Raw genomic sequence first — 22,449 nt, 5'->3', positions numbered from 1 at the left:
TACCCTGTCAGATAACATTGATTCCCTTGACAGGGATACTATTTTGCTAACCACGGAGCATATTAAAGACGTCGTCTTATATATGAGGGATGCACAGAGGGACATTTGCCGGCTGGCATCTAGAATTAATGCAATGTCCATTTCTGCCAGGAGAGTATTATGGACTCGGCAGTGGACAGGTGATGCTAATTCTAAAAGGCACATGGAGGTTTTGCCTTATAAGGGTGAGGAATTGTTTGGGGACGGTCTCTCGGACCTCGTATCCACAGCAACAGCTGGGAAGTCGACAGGTGGAGCCAGGTGCGGTGGGGGCACGTCTCCGGAACTTCAGCGACCAGTGGGTTCGCTCACAGGTGGATCTCTGGGTTCTACAGGTGGTATCTCAGGGATACAAGCTGGAGTTCGAGGCGTCTCCCCCTCGCCGTTACCTTAAATCAGCCTTGCCAGCTGCTCCCAAGGAAAGGGAGGTAGTACTGGCGGCAATTCACAAGCTGTACCTTCAGTAGGTGATAATTAAAGTTCCCCTCCTTCAACAGGGACGGGGTTACTATTACACAATGTTTGTGGTACCAAAACCAGACGGTTCGGTGAGACCCATTCTAAATTTTAAATCCTTGAACACTTATATAAGGAAGTACAAGTTCAAAATGGAATCGCTCAGGGCGGTTATTGCAAGCCTGGAAGAGGGGGATTTTATGGTGTCACTGGACATCAAGGATGCTTACCTACATGTCCCCATTTACCCACCTCACCACGAGTACCTCAGGTTTGTGGTACAGGACTGTCATTACCAATTCCAGACATTGCCGTTTGGTCTGTCCACGGCGCCGAGGGTGTTTACCAAGGTAATGGCCGAAATGATGATACTCCTTCGAAAGAAGGGAGTTATAATTATCCCGTACTTGGACGATCTCCTTATAAAGGCGAGGTCCAAGGAGCAGTTGTTAGTCGGAGTAGCACTATCTCGGGAAGTGCTACAGCAGCATGGCTGGATTCTGAATATCCCAAAGTCGCAGCTGATTCCTACGACGCGTCTGCTGTTCTTGGGCATGATTCTGGACACAGAACAGAAGAAGGTGTTTCTCCCGGAGGAGAAGGCCAAGGAATTGTCATCTCTGGTCAGGGACCTCCTGAAACCAAAACAGGTGTCGGTGCATCACTGCACGCGAGTCCTGGGAAAGATGGTAGCTTCTTACGAAGCAATTCCCTTTGGCAGGTTCCATGCAAGGATCTTTCAGTGGGATCTGTTAGACAAGTGGTCCGGATCGCATCTTCAGATGCATCGGTTGATCACCCTGTCCCCGAGGGCCAGGGTGTCTCTGCTGTGGTGGCTGCAGAGTGCTCATCTTCTCGAGGGCCGCAGATTCGGCATTCAGGACTGGGTCCTGGTGACCACGGATGCAAGCCTCCGAGGTTGGGGGGCAGTCACTCAGGGAAGAAACTTCCAAGGACAGTGGTCGAGTCAGGAGACTTCCCTACACATAAATATTCTGGAACTAAGGGCCATTTACAATGCCCTGAGTCAAGCAGAACCCCTGCTTCAAAACCAACCGGTGCTAATTCAGTCAGACAACATCACGGCGGTCGCCCATGTAAACCGACAGGGCGGCACAAGAAGCAGGATGGCGATGGCAGAAGCCACAAGGATTCTTCGATAGGCGGAGAATCACGTGCTAGCACTGTCAGCGGTGTTCATTCCGGGAGTGGACAACTGGGAAGCAGACTTCCTCAGCAGGCACGACCTCCACCCGGGAGAGTGGGGACATCATCCAGAAGTCTTCAAGCTGATTGTAAATCGTTGGGAAAGGCCACAGGTGGACATGATGGCGTCCCGCCTCAACAAAAAGCTAAAAAGATATTGCGCCAGGTCAAGGGACCCTCAGGCGATAGCTGTGGACGCTCTAGTGACACCGTGGGTGTACCAGTCGGTTTATGTGTTCCCTCCTCTTCCTCTCATACCAAAGGTACTGAGGATTATAAGAAAGAGAGGAGTAAGAACTATACTCATCGTTCCGGATTGGCCAAGAAGAACTTGGTACCCGGAACTACAAGAAATGATCTCAGAGGACCCTTGGCCTCTGCCGCTCCGACAGGACCTGCTGCAGCAGGGGCCCTGTCTGTTCCAAGACTTACCGCGGCTGCGTTTGACGGCATGGCGGTTGAACGCCGGATCCTAATGGAAAAGGGCATTCCGGTTGAAGTCATTCCTACGCTGATTAAAGCCAGGAAGGATGTGACAGCAAAACATTATCACCGCATATGGCGAAAATATGTTGCTTGGTGTGAGGCTAGGAAGGCCCCAACAGAGGAATTTCAGCTGGGTCGATTTCTGCACTTCCTACAGTCAGGAGTGACTATGGGCCTAAAATTGGGATCCATTAAAGTCCAGATTTCGGCCCTGTCTATTTTCTTTCAAAAAGAACTGGCTTCACTGCTTGAAGTTCAGACGTTTGTTAAGGGAGTGCTGCATATTCAGCCCCCTTTTGTGCCTCCAGTGGCACCTTGGGATCTCAACGTTGTGTTGGATTTCCTAAAATCACATTGGTTTGAGCCACTTCAGACCGTGGAGTTGAAGTATCTCACGTGGAAGGTAGTCATGCTGTTGGCCTTGGCCTCAGCTAGGCGTGTGTCAGAATTGGCGGCTTTGTCCTGTAAAAGCCCATATCTGATTTTCCATATGGACAGGGCAGAATTGAGGACTCGTCCCCAATTTCTCCCAAAGGTGGTATCAGCGTTTCATTTGAACCAACCTATTGTGGTGCCTGCGGCTACTCGGGACTTGGAGGATTCCAAGTTGCTGGACGTAGTCCGGGCCCTGAAAATCTATGTTTCCAGGACGGCTAGAGTCAGGAAAACCGACTCGCTGTTTATCCTGCATGCACCCAACAAGCTGGGTGCTCCTGCTTCTAAGCAGACTATTGCTTGCTGGATCTGTAGCACGATTCAACTTGCACATTCTGCGGCTGGACTGCCGCATCCTAAATCAGTAAAAGCCCATTCCACGAGGAAGGTGGGCTCTTCTTGGGCGGCTGCCCGAGGGGTCTCGGCTTTACAACTTTGCCGAGCTGCTACTTGGTCGGGATCAAACACTTTTGCAAAATTCTACAAGTTTGATACCCTGGCTGAGGAGGACCTTGAATTTGCTCATTCGGTGCTGCAGAGTCATCCGCACTCTCCCGCCCGTTTGGGAGCTTTGGTATAATCCCCATGGTCCTTACGGAGTACCCAGCATCCACTAGGACGTCAGAGAAAATAAGAATTTACTCACCGGTAATTCTATTTCTCGTAGTCCGTAGTGGATGCTGGGAGCCCGTCCCAAGTGCGGACTTTCTGCAATACATGTATATAGTTATTGCTTAACTATAGGGTTTTGTTATGAGCCATCTGTTAAATGAGGCTCAGTTGTTGTTCATACTGTTAACTGGGTATAGTTATCACAAGTTGTACAGTGTGATTGGTGTGGCTGGTATGAGTCTTACCCTGGATTCCAAATCCTTTCCTAGTAATGTCAGCTCTTCCGGGCACAGTTTCCCTAACTGAGGTCTGGAGGAGGGGCATAGAGGGAGGAGCCAGTGCACACCAGATGTAGTACCTAATCTTTCTTTTAAGAGTGCTCAGTCTCCTGCGGAGCCCGTCTATTCCCCATGGTCCTTACGGAGAACCCAGCATCCACTACGGACTACGAGAAATAGAATTACCGGTGAGTAAATTCTTATTTACTATTTGCATATATACCCTGAAAACTAATGTTATAGCTGCTACTCTGCATAATTTGGAAACTAGTTTGGAGCTATTAATAATGGATTTTGTGCACATGAATATGTTCTGCAGTCCCCACACCTGGTCCAATGTCTGCTCCTAACCCCACAACTGGGACAAGACAATTTTCACATTCCTACTAAGCGTTGTTTATACAAATGATTATATTATGGTATTTTTATTGATGTATAACTGATGGGCTAATACAATTTACTGTTGCTTTTTCAGGGGTGTGCACAATGTACGTTATGTACAAACGCATGACCAGCAGCATTGATGTGGAAGACAGCCATCCTATTGCACAGAAGATCTTGCTCCTGATTGGAAGGCTGTCGTGCATTGGAATTTTGAGTCTTGCTCTTGTTCAGGTTTGTAAACTCACCAACGGCATCTTACACTAAGATTATTTGATACCTAGCCTAATGGTCAGGAAGCTATAAAATAGGATCCTTCCCCTCAATACTCCGGTTCACCAAAGCTAATCTCAGTAGGGAATAATCAGCTGATGTAGCTACAGGTTTGGGTCTATCTGGGAGAAACTGAAGTAACTATTGGGTCTATTCATGAAGCAGTGAAAAGAGTAGAGAAAAGTACCAGTGGAGAAGTTACCTATGGCAACCAATCAGCTTAAAAGGAATCCTTTATCAAGTACATTCTATAAAATGTAAGGGAGAAGCTGATTGGTTGCCATGGGCAACTTCTTCACTAGTCTGTTTCTTTACTCATTTCACTACTTCATGAATAGACCCCTCAGTCAGGTATCTGCTTTTAAGAGGAGCAGAATGTAAGCAAATGAGTGTGTTATGAGATGTCAACATTCATCATGTAGATAGCGATGGTAACTTACCCGCAGTGGCTCCAGCATGGCTCCTGGGTCCCAATGGTCATATGACTATGACTTCTGGGTCAGACCCTAGATTCCCTGGCATTCCAGTGAATATTTCTCCCCTACCCTTACCCTTCCTCTAGTGCCTAACCCTAACCTCCTTCCCGCACATGTTACATCTGCCGCACCTGATATGCAACATGGTTTTGCTCAATTTCTAACTTTTTTGTTTGCTAACAACTCTAAATAACTCTCTATGAGGGCAGCAGTACCCAGGATAAAAGAGGTAACATCGGAGACAGCACTGACTTATTTTCATAATTTTCCACTATTTACCTATTGTTGTACAGGTTGAGTTTCCCTTATCCAAAATGCTTGGGACCAGAAGTATTTTGGATATCGGAATAATTGCATACCATAATGAGATATTATGGTGATGGGACCTATGTCTAAGCACAGAATGCATTTATGTTTCATATACACCTTATACACACAGCCTGAAGGTCAATTTAGCCAATATTTTTAATAAATTTGTGCATTAAACAAAGTGTGTCTACATTCACACAATTCATGTATGTTTCATATACACCTTATACACACAGCCTGAAGGTCATTTAATACAATATTTTTAATAACTTTGTGTATTAAACAAAGTTTGTTTACATTGTGCCATCAGAAAACAAAGATTTCACTAACTCACTGTCACTCCAAAAATTCTGTATTTCGGAATATTCCGTATTTCGGAATATTTGGATATGGGATACTCAACCTGTATCAGGATAAGGTGTAATAATCGCTTTCTGCAGTCAACAGGCAGGAGAAAGGGTTTATCAGCACCTGTTATATAGACCTCATAGACAGTGCAGGACATGGGAAGTAGCAGCAGCTGCAGAACATACTGCACCTATACTGTACCAATCAGGACATTTTCTTATACTTTCTAGTTACATTGCAGATCATTATATGTTATGATGACCTTTGTAAGGGATCAATACGTAATCCCGCCAGACGGGATCCCAGCGGTCGGAATCCCGACACCGGAATCCTGACCGGCACAATCCCGACAGGGGGGCGAGCGTAACGCAGCCCCTTGCGGGCTCGCCGCGCCCACCGCGCTGCGGGCGCGGTGCCTCTCGGCACACTAATTTGTTCTCCCTCTATGGGTGTCGTGGACACCCACAGAGGGAGAATATGTCGGGATTGTGTCATTCAGGATTCCGGTGTCGGTATTCCGACCGCCGGGATTCCGTCCGGTGGGATCTTGACCGCATCCCCTTTGTAAACCTTTACTGGATAACTGTATACAGTGACTGCAGTACGTTGCATTATAAGCTCACATATATGGTCTCTGTTTTTATTTTAGACGAAACTCCATCCAAACTGGCATTTCGGGGCAACACTGCTGGCCATAACCTCTGGCTTAGTGTATAACATCAGCCAGGCGTTCTACCTATACGCGGTCTGCAAGAGCAAGAGACCCATCAGGCACCTTAGAGCAGCGCTGTGCTTGGTGACATTATTAACCTTTCTCACATGTATCCTTCTCATGTGATAGACAAAGTGACGTATTTGGGTTCAACTACTATATGGTCAGATCTTACTAGCAATCTCCTATCTCTTCTTTGACGTTAAAGAACAACTCTATGGAGCAGAGCTGTAACAAAGGGTGTGCGAGCAGTGCCACTGCTCAGACCGCAGGGCTTTCTGGGCACCGTCACTGCCTCACAGTCCCTGCATTGGGCTAGTAGGGCACCTGGACGGCACCATGCAGCAGGTGTCATTGTAGCAACATTGCCAGAGTATCTGAAGGACAGTCCAGACATGCACACATGTAGCACCCTGATTATGCTTTTGCGGTGCTGCTATTGTCCCTACACTGGTGGCCCCGCCCCCTCAGCATGATGTCATGACATGTATAGATGGCATAGCCTATCGGGTACAAGCTCCAGAAAGTTTTGCTTTGTACACATGGAAAATGTGGTAAAATTTCCAAAAATACAGTTTTCAGAGTTTTCACAGCATTTTACCATTAGTATATCCTGCCCTAAGTATCTATCTCTGTATAGCGTATTGCACCTTTACCTCTAGTTAGGAATTAAGATGAAGGTTCCCAAACTCCACCAATATATTCCACATTTTAAAGATATCCCTGCTTGAGCACAGATGATTTAGATCCTCAGTCAATTTTATTTAGCCATATGGCCTCAAGAATGGATATCCTTAAAACCTGGACTGGAATGGCACAGTTTGGGAAACTCTGTATTAAGGGCCTAATTCAGACCTGAACGCTCCTCTGCGAATTTGCAGAGGTTTGCGATCAGATTGTTGGCACCCACACAGAGTGAAAATCCGCCCCATGCAAGTTTCTGTATGCCTTGTGAAAACCTGTTCGAATGCCGGTCAGCTGCATATCAGTTTGCAACTCTCTCACCATTGAATGCTTTTTCCAGCCTGGAACCTACTCCTACAGTGCGATGGAATCAGGCTGATCGGGGCCGGAGCTGACGTCACACACCCTCCCTGAAAAAGCTCGGGAATGTCTGCATTTTACCTGACATTCCCAGAAAACATCCAGTTACTACCCCCAAATGTCCGCTTCCTGTCAACTTGCATAAAAAAAAGACTTGCTGAATTTTTTCTCAGTATGGCCTCTCGTGTGCACACTATGATCCGTACGCATGCACAGTCGATCGATAATAGGTCACCTTGCGAATTCAAACAACAGTGATCAGGTCTGAATTAGTCCCTTAGGCTTGGGGGGAATATTATCTTGATAAAGCAATCGAAAAGTACAGTGTTTTCCTTAATACATCCACCTCTCAGTGGTTGCATGTAAGATAGTGTTCATATTTGCGTGTAACGGAGGACATTGTGAACAGGTACGTTTAATTCACTAATAATCCTTGACATATATTGTGATGTACATGTATGTAATCAATGTTTCCTCTGTTCACATGCATCCAGGGCCGGCTCCAGTCCTACTAGCACCTTAAGTGAGAATTTTTGAAGCACCTCTCCCTCCCACCATCCCCCCTGCCCGCAAATATATATATATATTATTCACACACCCCTCTACACACACACACACACACACACACACACACACACACACACACACACACACACACACAAAATTAGCAGCCTTACACATAATGGACACAGCTGTACTCCTTACACATTCTGCTCCCAGTAATGGCCCTTATACATATTGCCAACAGTAGTGCCAGATATACATAATGTCCCCAGTATAGTGTCAGTTACACATAATGCCCCCAATAGTGTTGCTTACACAAATTGCCCCCAATAGTACTCACAGCTGCTGCTAGACTGAGCTCTGCTGCTGGCCTCTGAGTGAGAATTTTTTAAGTGTCCCCCCGCCTTTCCCTTCCTGGGAAAGTGGGCATCCCTTCAAAAGTCCAAAAGTCTATCTTTTGTTATCAAACTATAAATATAATATATATATATATATATATATATATATATATATATATATACACCAGAAGATTGAGCTGCACTCACAGACTTATAAAATGAATAAATCCCCGGCGAGGACAAAGAGTCAGACAGCCAGGGTAGTTTTCCAACGTTTCATGTCTATTTACGACATTTTGTCAAGGATAAACAAGACATACAAATAAAACTATCTTTATAGACACTCACCCAGACGTGTGCTCGTTGCCGTCCCGCTCCGTTCCGTGGCGCACTGACGTCACTCTCCCGCGACTCGCGATGACGTACCTGTCCACGGCAACGGAAGAGTGCGGCTGCAGTGTTCCCATCACCATAGAGACGTATAAACAAAGAGAAACACTACAAACATAGCAAGCATTGTCCGTCGGCTGCAGAGCGATCAGAAAGGCATAGCACTAATTTAAATAGATGTATAACACTGAAGGCAAGTGATTAGCTAGTACTATAAGCTATTTTCGCATAATGTAGGTTAAATAAAACAGTTTAATGAACAATGGTCATTAAGCCCTAGCGGATGGAGGGTCTGCAGTTTGTCAATCCACATTGCCTCTTTTTGAAGCAAAAGACGTCCCCTGTCTCCCCCTCTATTGTTGAGGGGTACATGGTCAATCATCTTGTATCTTAAACTGGCCAGATTGTGTCTAAAGTTCTTAAAGTGTCGGGCCACAGGTTGTTCCTGGTCAGTCCCTTCTAATGCTTGGCGGATGGACATGCGGTGCATGGCCATGCGTTCCTTAAATTGTCTGACAGTTTTGCCAATGTACAGTAGCCCGCATGGGCATTTGATGTAATATATGACAAATTTAGAGGAACATGTCAAGGGATACCTGATTTGGAAAATTCTGCCGGACCTTGGATGTGAGAAGGTGTCCCCAGTGTCGAGATAATTACAAGTGGTGCAGCCTAGACAACGGAAATTGCCAGGTTTTCTAGCTAAAAAATTTCCCCGAAGGTACAATTTTCAATTTAGAGACATCATTATGCACCACGTGATTTTTTATGTTTTTTCCCCTGCGTTGTCCAATCATAAGACGTTTCTGGTAAAGTGCAGGAAGCTCCTGTTCGGTATTCACCAAGGGCCATAGCCTCTTGGTTGCTGCATTGATTACTCCACTCGCCGTGGAGAAATCAGTCACCCAAATGATAGATTCCTGTTGATTGGATGATTTTTTGACCTCCAGGGATTTGGCTCTAGGGGTAGACAACACTCTTAACATGGATTTCTTTAAGGATATAGGGTTATACCCTCTGGCAATAAATTTATTCATCATCATGTTCAATTGTGTTTTGAGATCCTGACTATCACTGCAGATTCTGAGAGCCCTCATGATTTGAGAAAATGGCAGTCCTTGTTTTAACGACCGTGGATGATGGCTTTCTGCTCTCAACAAAGTGTTTTGATCCGTGGTTTTGTGATGAACAGTGGTGTGAAATTGACCATCTTTAATAGAGATAGAGACGTCCAAAAAATTAATAGCACAATTGCTGATGTTGTAAGTAAACTTGATGCTATCATCAGCCTGATTAATAACTTGCATCATGGACAAGAATTGGTTTTTGTTGCCTGTCCAGAGAACGAATATATCATCAATGTACCGGTGGAAACTATGGATGGATTGCCCAAAATTAGGGTCAGCAAAAAATAAATCTTGTTCTAGAGAAAACATAAACGCATTCGCGTAACTGGGGGCCACGCAAGACCCCATCGCACAGCCGAGTCTTTGTATGAAGAATTTTCCATCATATTGAAAGTAGTTTCTTGTCAATGTTAGTTCTAAGAGACTCATAAAAAAATCAAGGTCAGGACCCTGATAGAGCAAGTTGTTAGTAAGGAGCCTCCTCGTTGCGGCCAACCCCCTGCTGTGTGGGATGCTCGTGTAGAAGCTAACTACATCGATGGTAGCTATCCACCAATGTGCCTCCACCTTGGGGATGTTGAGCAGTTTAAGGATAAATGCCGTCGTATCTTTAAGGAAAGTTCTTTCATTCTGGATGACCGGTTGTAAATAAAAATCCAAAAATTTGGAGATCGCATAACACTTATCCAAAACCTTGCCCAGTAATCCTGCTATTAAATGTTTTACCTCTCAACTGGGCAAGGTTTTGGATAAGTGGGCAGATGTGAAATCCCCTATATGCAGTAATCTCACTGAGGGGGAGACTATTGCTCTAAAGAACTTGAGCTCCTATACTGACATAATTGTCCGCCCCGCCGATAAAGGTGGGGGCATCATCATCCAGGACCTCACACAATACAAAGTTGAAATTGAAAGGCAACTCAATGAGCCGAATGTCTACAGCCGACTGGATCAAGATCCCACCCTCCTTTTCAAAAAGGAACTGGATACCCTTCTCTCTTCAGCTGTTCAAAATAACATCATCTCCCAGAAGGTATGTGATTCCCTCACAGTTGATCACCCCAAGATTCCATTAATATATACCATACCTAAGGAGCACAAAGACGCCAACAACCCCCCAGGACGGCCGATTATCTCTGCCCGAGATTCTCTGTATTATGGGATCTCCAAATTTTTGGATTTTTATTTACAACCGGTCATCCAGAATGAAAGAACTTTCCTTAAAGATACGACGGCATTTATCCTTAAACTGCTCAACATCCCCAAGGTGGAGACACATTGGTGGATGGCTACCATCGATGTAGTTAGCTTCTACACGAGCATCCCACACAGCAGGGGGTTGGCCGCAACGAGGAGGCTCCTTACTAACAACTTGCTCTATCAGGGTCCTGACCTTGATTTTTTTATGAGTCTCTTAGAACTAACATTGACAAGAAACTACTTTCAATATGATGGAAAATTCTTCATACAAAGACTCGGCTGTGCGATGGGGTCTTGCGTGGCCCCCAGTTACGCGAATGCATTTATGTTTTCTCTAGAACAAGATTTATTTTTTGCTGACCCTAATTTTGGGCAATCCATCCATAGTTTCCACCGGTACATTGATGATATATTCGTTCTCTGGACAGGCAACAAAAACCAATTCTTGTCCATGATGCAAGTTATTAATCAGGCTGATGATAGCATCAAGTTTACTTACAACATCAGCAATTGTGCTATTAATTTTTTGGACGTCTCTATCTCTATAAAAGATGGTCAATTTCACACCACTGTTCATCACAAAACCACGGATCAAAACACTTTGTTGAGAGCAGAAAGCCATCATCCACGGTCGTTAAAACAAGGACTGCCATTTTCTCAATTCATGAGGGCTCTCAGAATCTGCAGTGATAGTCAGGATCTCAAAACACAATTGAACATGATGATGAATAAATTTATTGCCAGAGGGTATAACCCTATATCCTTAAAGAAATCCATGTTAAGAGTGTTGTCTACCCCTAGAGCCAAATCCCTGGAGGTCAAAAAATCATCCAATCAACAGGAATCTATCATTTGGGTGACTGATTTCTCCACGGCGAGTGGAGTAATCAATGCAGCAACCAAGAGGCTATGGCCCTTGGTGAATACCGAACAGGAGCTTCCTGCACTTTACCAGAAACGTCTTATGATTGGACAACGCAGGGGAAAAAACATAAAAAATCACGTGGTGCATAATGATGTCTCTAAATTGAAAAAATTTTAGCTAGAAAACCTGGCAATTTCCGTTGCCTAGGCTGCATCACTTGTAATTATCTCGACACTGGGGACACCTTCTCACATCCAAGGTCCGGCAGAATTTTCCAAATCAGGTATCCCTTGACATGTTCCTCTAAATTTGTCATATATTACATCAAATGCCCATGTGGGCTACTGTACATTGGCAAAACTGTCAGACAATTTAAGGAACGCATGGCCATGCACCGCATGTCCATCCGCCAAGCATTAGAAGGGACTGACCAGGAACAACCTGTGGCCCGACACTTTAAGAACTTTAGACACAATCTGGCCAGTTTAAGATACAAGATGATTGACCATGTACCCCTCAACAATAGAGGGGGAGACAGGGGACGTCTTTTGCTTCAAAAAGAGGCAATGTGGATTGACAAACTGCAGACCCTCCATCCGCTAGGGCTTAATGACCATTGTTCATTAAACTGTTTTATTTAACCTACATTATGCGAAAATAGCTTATAGTACTAGCTAATCACTTGCCTTCAGTGTTATACATCTATTTAAATTAGTGCTATGCCTTTCTGATCGCTCTGCAGCCGACGGACAATGCTTGCTATGTTTGTAGTGTTTCTCTTTGTTTATACGTCTCTATGGTGATGGGAACACTGCAGCCGCACTCTTCCGTTGCCGTGGACAGGTACGTCATCGCGAGTCGCGGGAGAGTGACGTCAGTGCGCCACGGAACGGAGCGGGACGGCAACGAGCACACGTCTGGGTGAGTGTCTATAAAGAGTTTTATTTTTATGTCTTGTTTATCCTTGACAAAATGTCGTAAATAGACATGAAACGTTGGAAAACTACCCTGGCTGTCTGACTCTTTGTCCTCGCCGGGGATTTATTCATTTTATAAGTCTGTGAGTGCAGCTCAATCTTCTGGTGTATGCAAACTCTATGGAGCCGCACCACAGCAGTTGTGAGATATTCTGGAGTGCCGGACATTCCTTTGGGCTATATATATATATATATATATATATATATTATCACCCCCCCTCTACACACACACACACACACACACACTCACACACACAATTAGCAGCCTTGCACATAATGCCTACAGTAGTGCTCTTTACACGTACTGCCCCCAGTAATGCCTCTTACACAAAATGCCTACAGTAGTGCCAAATTCACATAATGTCTGCAGTATAGTACCAGTTACACATAATGTCCCCAGTATAGTGCCAGTCACACATAATTTCCAGTATACTGTCATATACACATAATGCCCCCAGTAATGGCAGGTACACATAATGCACCCAATAGTGCCAGGTGCAAATAATGCCCCAGTATAGTGCCAGTTACACATAATGCACCATATATTGCCAGATACACAAAATCCCCCCAATAGTGCCAGATGCACATAATGCCCCTTATAGTGCCATATACACATAATGCACCCAATAGTGCTCCTTACATAAACTGACCCAATAGTGCTCACTGACAATGTTGCTGGGCTCTGCTGCCTGTGAGGAGGGGCACTGATTCAGCTGAGTGCAACCTAACCAGTAAGCAGGCGAGCAGTATTAGAGCATCTGGTAAACTTGGCTGATGTAGTATTCAAGGTGTTTAAAACTCAGTGTTCAATAGTAGAATGAATGGTCTTCTTTTTTTCTTTTAAGGTCACCGTTGTCTCTGCAGTTGGAGAGTGGGTAATAGCAGCTACACTCATGTTGAACAACCTGACATACATACCATATTTTCAGGTACGAACTCTAAGGGGGACTGCGCTATGGCATGTAGAGGGTAACCTGTGCTATGGCATGTAGAGGGTAACCTGTGCTATGGCATGGAGAGGGTAACCTGTGTTATGGCATGTAGAGGGTAACCTGTGCTATGGCATGTAGAGGGTAACCTGTGCTATGGCATGTAGAGGGTAATGTGATCTCCAAGCGCTGGGTTGGAAAGTGCAGTGGGAAAGGGGCCAGAGGCGGGTCATGCCCAGGAAACACCTGTGTCAGGCTCCTGAGTGCAACCCGCCATATGTGGTGTAAAAGTGGTATAAGTGATAACGGGCACTATATCTCCATATAATAATGACACAACTGTGTAAATGTATAAACTATATATTATAGTTATGTACTGAAATTTCTATAGATTTGCTGAAATACATATGTTGTACTTTAATAGTAATGTTTTTTTTTCTCTCCTTTAACAGGAGTTATCTATGAAATGTCCCAGCAACCTACAGCAGGACTGGATCTGCCTGAGGGAAAGGGTCAATGCTGGGCCTGAGTACCCATGATCTGTCAGAGGCAACAAGTGGTACATACATGATGTATGTAAGCTGATGACATGAGCAGATCAAGGACTGGACTGACAGACCCATCTCCAGGAGTGCCGTAGCCTTGAGGGTGCAGCCAAGCGCCCACAGCCACCATCTGAACGCCTGGTCCACACTGACATCTGTGGATTTTTGCCCCTTAATGTACAATAAAATAATAAGGCTTATTATCTTAGGCGCTCTAAGACAAATCAAAATAATGAGAATGAGTGAGATTTGTTTATACGACCCTTCTGATCATTGTTGTGAGTCCACTCTTGACCAGAAGACAAACTCCTCCTTTGTACCTTTTCTTAGGTACATGTTCTCAGTGGCGGAACAAGCAAGCGGTGGGCCCAGGTGCAACAAAATGCTTTGGGCCCCCCCCATCCCATCCAAGTCCACCCCATGGGCAGTGCGCGCCGTAGGCGCGCGCAAAAATACATAGTGGCGTGGCTTCGTGGGGAAGGGGTGTGTCCACAAAATAATACCAATTCATAAAACGGTGCACAGTAGTCTCCATTCTTCAAATTACGCCGCACAGTAGCACCACTACACCAGGTAGAGACCCTTTTACTCCTTACAGCGAACAGATTCCCCTTTTTACACATAACGGCAGACAGTGTGCACTTTTTACACATAACGGCAGACAGCGTGCCCTCGTTACACATAGCGGCAGACAGCATACACTTTTTACACAATGGCAGACAGCGTGCCCTCGTTACACATAGCGGCAGACAGCATACACTTTTTACACAATGGCAGACAGCGTGCCCTCGTTACACATAGCGGCAGACTGCGTGCCCTCGTTACACATAGCGGCAGACAGCGTGCACTTTTTACACGTTACGGCAGACAGCGTCCCCATTTTACACATTACGGCAGACAGCGTCCCCATTTTACACATTACGGCAGACACCATACACTTTTACACATAACGGCAGATAGCGTGCCCTTTTTACACATTACGGCAGGCAGATTCTACCTTTTTACACATAGCGGCAGGCAGATTCCCCATTTTTATACATAGCGGCAGGCAGATTCCCCATTTTTACACATTGCCGCAGGCAGATTCCCCATTTTTACATTGCGGCAGGCAGATTCCCCATTTTTACACATTGCGGCAGGCAGATTCCCCATTTTTACATTGCGGCAGGCAGATTCCCCATTTTTTACATTGCGGCAGGCAGATTCCCCATTTTTATACATAGCGGCAGGCAGTCCCGACTCCCCCCTTTTTACACATTGCGGCAGGCAGTCCCAACAAATAAAAAAAGAAAGAGACAGAAAGAAAGAAAGAAAGAAAGAAAGAAAGAAAGAAAGAAAGAAAGAAAGAAAGAAAGAAAGAAAGAAAGAAAGAAAGAAAGAAAGAAAGAAAGAAAGAAAGAAGAATTATACTTACCCTCTCTGTTGGCTCAGGCTCCTCGGTGCAGCTTCCCGGGCAGTAGAGAAGAAGGAGGAGGGAGGTGAAGGAGGGAGCCGCAGCAGCGCTGTGTTACTGGTGGAGGCGCTGCTGCTGCTGCCCCTCTGCTTCCCTATAGGCTGTTCTCAGAGACAGCCTATAGTGAAGCAGAGGAGCAGCAGCAGCAGCGCCTCCACCAGTAACAAAGCGCTGCTGCGGCTCTCTCCTTCACTGAGAGACTGTGACCTGTTTGTATATGAGGGAGGGAGGGACGGACCCTCCTCCCTCCTTCGTGTGCGGGTGGCCAGAATCGTTCCTTATGACGGGCGGGTCACGGGAGCGCTGGTGTGCGGCTGCGGCATGACATACAATGAGTCATTGTGACTCATTCATATAATGCCGGCCGGCGGCTGTGGGCCCTTGAGTGCGGCGGGGCCCCAGTGCAATGCACTGCCTGCCCCGCCAGTAGTTCCGCCCCTGCATGTTCTCATAAAAAAGAATAATAAATACATATGTGTAGAACAGTTTTTCTGGTTTTTATTTCAAAATACCCTTTGTGTTGGATAGAAGGAAAACTGTATGAAGATGTGGGTGATTTACTGAGGAGTCAGGAGATGACAGGTACCTAAAGGTATCTATATCATAAATAATGTTTCAAGGAATATGGGCGTACCCTTCTCACAGCAGATAAAAATAGTTTGAACTATGGCCCTCATTCCGAGTTGATCGGTCGCAAGGCGAATTTAGCAGAGTTACACACGCTAAGCCGCCGCCTACTGGGAGTGAATCTTAGCTTCTTAAAATTGCGACCGATGTATTCGCAATATTGCGATTACTAACTACTTAGCAGTTTCTGAGTAGCTCCAGACTTACTCTGCCTGTACGATCAGTTCAGTGCTTGTCGTTCCTGGTTGACGTCACAAACACACCCAGCGTTCGCCCAGGCACTCCCACCGTTTCTCCGGCCACTCCTGCGTTTTTTCCGGAAACGGTAGCGTTTTCAGCCACACGCCCCTGAAACGCCGTGTTTCCGCCCAGTAACACCCATTTCCTGTCAATCACATTACGATCGCCGGAGCGAAGAAAAAGCCGTGAGTAAAAATACTTTCTTCATAGTAAAGTTACTTGGCGCAGTCGCAGTGCGAACTTTGCGCATGCGTACTAAGCGGATTTTCACTGCGATGCGATGAAAAAGAACGAGCGAACAACTCGGAATGAGGGCCTATATCTGGGTTTCGTTTAGATTTTGGTATGTTAAAATCCCATGTCTCGAACCTCTTATATCAGGATGCTCCAGAAAATTGCCACCAATGCAGAATTGTATTTCAAGATTTTCTCTTACGTCCTAGAGGATGCTGGGGACTCCGTAAGGACCATGGGGTATAGACGGGCTCCGCAGGAGATAGGGCACCTAAAAAGAACTTTGACTATGGGTGTGCACTGGCTCCTCCCTCTATGCCCCTCCTCCAGACCTCAGTTAGATCTTGTGCCCAGAGGAGAATGGGTGCACTGCAGAGAGCTCTCCAGAGTTTTCTGTGGATAAGAATTTTGTTAGGTTTTTTATTTTCAGGGAGTCCTGTTGGCAACAGGCTCCCTGCATCGTGGGACTGAGGAGAGAGAAGCAGAGCTGGCTTGTCAAGTTGGGCTCTGTTTCTAGGCTACTGGACACCATTAGCTCCAGAGGGAGTCGGAACACAGGTCTCACCTGGGGTTCGTCCCGGAGCCGCGCCGCCGTCCTCCTCACAGATGCCGAAGATAGAAGCCGGGTGAGTATGAGAAGGCAGAAGACATCATAGGCGGCAGAAGACATCAGATCTTCATGAGGTAAGGCGCGCAGCGGTAAGCTGCGTGCCATTGCTCCCAGTCACACACACAGAGCAGCACACAGGGTGCAGGGCACAGGGGGGGGCGCCCTGGGCAGCAATAAACCTCACATTTGGGCACTGACAAGGTAGATTAGGCTGCTGGGCAGTAATTCTACGATCCCCCGCCATTTTCTATAAAAAAATCACCGGCCCCGAAGCCCGCCGTCGGGTGGGCGGAGCTTGATCCCCAGCACTAACCAGCGACATTTTCTCCACAGAAGCTGCATGAGGAAAACGCTGGCTCTCTGGTCTCTCCCCTGCTGAACATTCAGGCTGGAAAAAAGAGGAGGGGGGCATTTTGAGCGCAGTGAGTTGGAATCTGGTCATTTTATAGATATATAAAAGCGCTATCTGGTCATATCTTTCCAGTGTTATTAAGCGCTGGGTGTGTGCTGGCATACTCTCTCTCTGTCTCTCCTAAGGGCCTGGTTGGGGCTTTGTCCCCTTATAGGTTAATCCCTGTGTGTGTGTGGGGTGTCAGTACCTGTGTGTCGACATGTCTGAGGCGGAAGGCTTCTCCAAGGAGGCGGTGGAGCAAATGAGTGGTGTGTCCCCGTCGGTTGTGCCGACTCCGGATTGGATGGACATGTGGCATATGTTGAATGCAAGTGTGACATCTTTACAAAAAAGGCTTGATAAGGCTGAATTAGCGGGGACATCAGGGGGTCAATCCTCGGATTGGACCGACTCACAGGGCCCGTCGGGGTCTCAAAAGCGTCCCTTAACACAAGACACTACTACAGACACGGATTCTGACTCCAGTGTCGATTACGACGAAGTAAAATTGCACCCTAGGGTGACCAAAACCATTCAGTGTATGATTGTGGCAATAAGGGATGTGTTACATATTGAGGATGAACCCTCGGCCCCCGACACAAGAGTACACATGTTTAAGGAAAAGAAACAGATTATTAATTTTCCCACATCTCATGAATTAAATGATTTCTTTGGGAAAGCTTGGGAGACTCCGGACAAGAGACCGCAGATCCCCAAAATAATTTATATGGCATACCCCTTCCCTAAGCAGGACAGGGAGATTTGGGAATCATCCCCCACTGTGGACAAGGCCCTGACGCGCTTGTCCAAGAAAGTGGCGCTACCGTCTCCTGACACAGCGGTCCTTAAGGACCCTGCAGATCGCAGGCAAGAAACTTACCTTAAAGTGTATTTATTCTCATACGGGGGCTGTGCTAAGACCGACAATTGCGTCGGCATGGGTGTGTAGCGCAATTGCAGCTTGGACAGATGAGCTGACAGATCAATTTGATAATATGGATAAGGATACTATATTCTTAACTCTAGCCCACATAAAAGACGCAGTCTTATTTATGAGGGATGCTCAAAGGGACATTGGATTGCTAGCTTCTAGGGCCAATGCCATGTCTATCTCAGCGAGAAGATCCTTATGGACTCGCCAATGGACGGGTGATGCGGATTCCAAAAAACATATGGAAGTACTACCCTATAAGGGTGATGTATTGTTTGGGGATGGGCTGACGGACCTGGTTTCCACAGCTACAGCAGGTAAATCAAATTTTTTACCATATATTCCCCAACAGCAAAAGAAAGTAACACCCTATCAGATGCAGTCCTTTCAGTTGCACAAGTCCAGAAGAGGTCGGGGATCCTCTTTCCTCGCCAGAGGTAAGGGCAGAGGCAAAAGAGCACCTGCTTCGGCAGGTGCCCAGGAACAAAAGTCCTCCCCGGCTGCTCCAAAACCCACAGCATGACGCTGGGGCTCCCCTGAGGGAGTCCGCACCGGTGGTGGCACGTCTTTGACTTTTCAGTCAGGCCTGGGTCAGTTCAGACCTGAATCCCTGGGTGTTGGAAATAGTTTCCCAGGGTTACAAATTGGAATTCGAGGAGGTGCCCCCGCGCCGATTTTTCAAATCGGCCCTACCAGCTTCCACATCGGAAAGGGATATAGTGTTAGCTGCAATTCAAACGCTGTGTATACAGCAAGTGATAATCAAGGTTCCCCTGCACCAGCAGGGAAGAGGTTACTACTCAACCCTATTTGTGGTCCCAAAACCGGACGGTTCGGTCAGACCTATTTTGAATCTGAAATCCCTAAACCTGTACATAAAAAGATTCAAATTCAAAATGGAATCACTCAGAGCGATAATAGCCAACATGGAGGAGGGGGAGTTTATGGTGTCTCTGGACATAAAGGATGCGTACCTTCATGTCCCCATATATGCCCCCCATCAGGAATACCTGAGATTCGCTGTACAGGATTGTCATTACCAATTTAAGACGTTGCCGTTCGGACTCTCCACGGCCCCGAGGATTTTCACCAAGATAATGGCGGAAATGATGGTGGTCCTGCGCAAGCATGGAGTCACAATTACCCCATACTTGGACGATCTCCTGATAAAAGCGAGATCAAGGGAGAAATTGCTGAGCAGTGTGGCGCTCTCTCTGAGAGTGCTCAAGAAACATGGTTGGATTCTAAATCTACCGAAGTCACAGTTGATTCCGACAACTCGACTACTGTTCCTAGGTATGATACTGGATACGGAACAAATGAAGGTCTTCCTCCCAATAGAGAAAGCCCAAAACATCCAGAACATGATCAGAGACCTGTTAAAACCGAAAAGGGTGTCAGTTCACCAATGCACTTGAGTTCTGGGAAAAATGGTGGCGTCCTACGAGGCCATTCCCTTCTGAAAGGTTCCATGCAAGGACTTTTCAATGGGACCTTCTGGACAAGTGGTCGAGGTCCAATCTGCACTTACATCGGAAAATAACTCTGTCCCCAGGGGCCAGAGTGTCCCTCCTGTGGTGGTTGCAAAGTGTTCACCTCCTGGAGGGTCGCAGGTTCGGAATTCAGGATTGGATCCTGGTTACCAGGAACGCGAGCCTCCGAGGATGGGGAGCAGTCACATAGGGGGAAAAATTTCAGGGTCTTTGGTCAGACCAGGAGTCCTGTCTACACATCAATGTGTTGGAACTCAGGGCCATTTACAACGGCCTTCGACAAGCGGAGAGTCTTCTTCGAAACCTGCCGGTTCTGATTCAATTAGACAATGTCACAGCAGTGGCTCATGTGAACCGCCAAGGCGAGACAAGAAGCAGAGTCGTAATGGCGGAAGCCACAAGGATCCTTCGCTGGGCGGAAAATCATGTAAGCACTCTGTCGGCTGTCTTCATTCCGGGAGTGGACAACTGGGAAGCAGACTTCCTCAGCAGACACGATCTCCATCCAGGAGAGTGGGGACTTCATCAAGAAGTCTTTGCAGACGTAACGCGTCTTTGAGGAACTCCTCAAATAGACATGATGGCATCACGCCTCAACAAAAAGCTTCGGAGGTATTGTGCCAGGTCTCGGGACCCTCAGGTCCCACCCACCGTGGGTGTTCAAATCGGTCTACGTGTTTCCTCCTCTTCCTCTCATCACAAAAGTGTTGAGGATCATAAGACGAAGAAGAGTACAGACGATACTCGTTGTCCCAGACTGGCCTCGAAGGGCCTGGTACTCGGATCTACAAGAGATGCTCACAGGGGATCCCTGGCCTCTTCCTCTGAGGGAAGAGCTGTTGCAACAGGAGCCCTGTGTATTTCAAGACTTACCGCGGTTACGTTTGACGGCATGGCGGTTGAACGCCGAATCCTAGCAAAAAAAGGGGATTCCGGAAGAGGTCATCCCTACTTTAATAAAGGCTAGGAAGGAGGTGACGGTAAAACATTATCACCGTATCTGGCGAAAGTATGTGTCTTGGTGTGAGACCAAGAATGCACCTACGGAAGATTTTCTTCTGGGTCGTCTTCTCCACTTCCTACAGACAGGAGTGGATACGGGCCTGAAATTAGGCTCTGTTAAGGTACAGATTTCGGCCCTCTCTATTTTCTTTCAGAAGGAATTGGCTTCTCTTCCGAAGTCCAGACGTTTGTAAAGGGAGTGCTGCACATCCAGCCCGCTTTTGTGCCTCCGGTGGCACCATGGGACCTGAACGTGGTGTTGCAGTTCCTAAAATCACACTGGTTTGAACCGCTTAACAAGGTTGAGTTGAAATTTCTTACCTGGAAGGTGGTCATGTTGTTGGCCTTAGCATCAGAAAGGCGAGTGTCAGAATTGGCGGCTTTGTCACACAAGAGCCCCTACTTGATTTTTCATGTGGATCGAGCTGAATTGAGGACACGTCTGCAATTTTTGCCTAAAGTGGTTTCTTCATTCCATATGAATCAACCTATTGTGGTGCCTGTGGCTACAAGTGACCTGGAGGATTCCAGATCTCTGGACGTAGTCAGGGCCTTAAAGATTTATTTAGCCCGGACGGCTAGAATTAGGAAAACAGAGGCTCTGTTTGTCTTGTATGCTGCTAATAAGATTGGCGCACCTGCTTCGAAGCAGACTATTGCTCGCTGGATCTGTAATACGATTCAGCAGGCTCATTCTACGGCTGGATTGTCGGTACCAAATTCAGTTAAAGCCCATTCCACTAGGAAGGTGGGCTCTTCTTGGGCGGCTGCCCGAGGCGTCTCGGCATTACAGCTTTGCCGAGCGGCGACTTGGTCGGGGTCAAACACTTTTGCTAAATTCTAGAAGTTTGATACCCTGGCTGATGAGGACCTAGTGTTTGCTCAGTCGGTGCTGCAGAGTCATACGCACTCTTCCGCCCGATTGGATGCTTTGGTATAAACCCCATGGTCCTTACGGAGTCCCCAGCATCCTCTAGGACGTAAGAGAAAATAAGATTTTAAACCTACCGGTAAATCTATTTCTCCTAGTCCGTAGAGGATGCTGGCCGCCCGTCCCAGTGCAGAAACTCTGCAAGACTTGTATATAGTTGTTGCTTACATAAGGGTTATGTTACAGTTGGAATAGGTCTTGGAACGTTACTGTTGTTTGTTCATACTGTTAACTGGTTATGTATGTTCCAGGTTACATGGTATGATTGGTGTGGGCTGGTATGAATCTTGCCCTGGGATTGCTAAATCCTGCCTTGTATTGTCCATCTCCTCTGGGCACAGTTCTCTAACTGAGGTCTGGAGGAGGGGCATAGAGGGAGGAGCCAGTGCACACCCATAGTCAAAGTTCTTTTTAGGTGCCCTATCTCCTGCGGAGCCCGTCTATACCCCATGGTCCTTACGGAGTCCCCAGCATCCTCTACGGACTAGGAGAAATAGATTTACCGGTAGGTTTAAAATCTTATTTTTTTATAAATCCCAACAGATGGGATATTTTCAAAACACCATATAAAAAACATTCAAGTCGCAATGAGATTTTTGTAAAGGCA

At 46.5% G+C, this 22,449-nt stretch overlaps 1 protein-coding gene across 1 annotated transcript in view; it reads left to right on the top strand.

Annotated features, from left to right (window-relative positions):
- LOC134943399 (DNA damage-regulated autophagy modulator protein 1-like) overlaps positions 1 to 14,133 on the top strand; it is a 29,969-nt gene extending 15,836 nt beyond the window's left edge. Inside the window, exons 3-7 of the mRNA XM_063932274.1 lie at positions 3,988 to 4,127; positions 5,949 to 6,120; positions 7,409 to 7,464; positions 13,302 to 13,385; positions 13,838 to 14,133. Of these exons, the coding sequence (XP_063788344.1) occupies positions 3,988 to 4,127; positions 5,949 to 6,120; positions 7,409 to 7,464; positions 13,302 to 13,385; positions 13,838 to 13,924 (539 nt within the window). The 3' untranslated portion in view covers positions 13,925 to 14,133. The remainder of the gene's footprint in view (positions 1 to 3,987; positions 4,128 to 5,948; positions 6,121 to 7,408; positions 7,465 to 13,301; positions 13,386 to 13,837) is intronic.
- The last annotated feature ends 8,316 nt before the right edge of the window (positions 14,134 to 22,449 follow it).

This window comes from Pseudophryne corroboree, chromosome 7 (assembly GCF_028390025.1).
Source record: "Pseudophryne corroboree isolate aPseCor3 chromosome 7, aPseCor3.hap2, whole genome shotgun sequence".
NCBI classification, from domain to species: Eukaryota; Metazoa; Chordata; class Amphibia; order Anura; family Myobatrachidae; genus Pseudophryne; species Pseudophryne corroboree.
The sequence above is the reverse complement of the archived record's forward strand: the minus strand, read 5'-3'. Positions and strand labels throughout refer to the sequence as shown.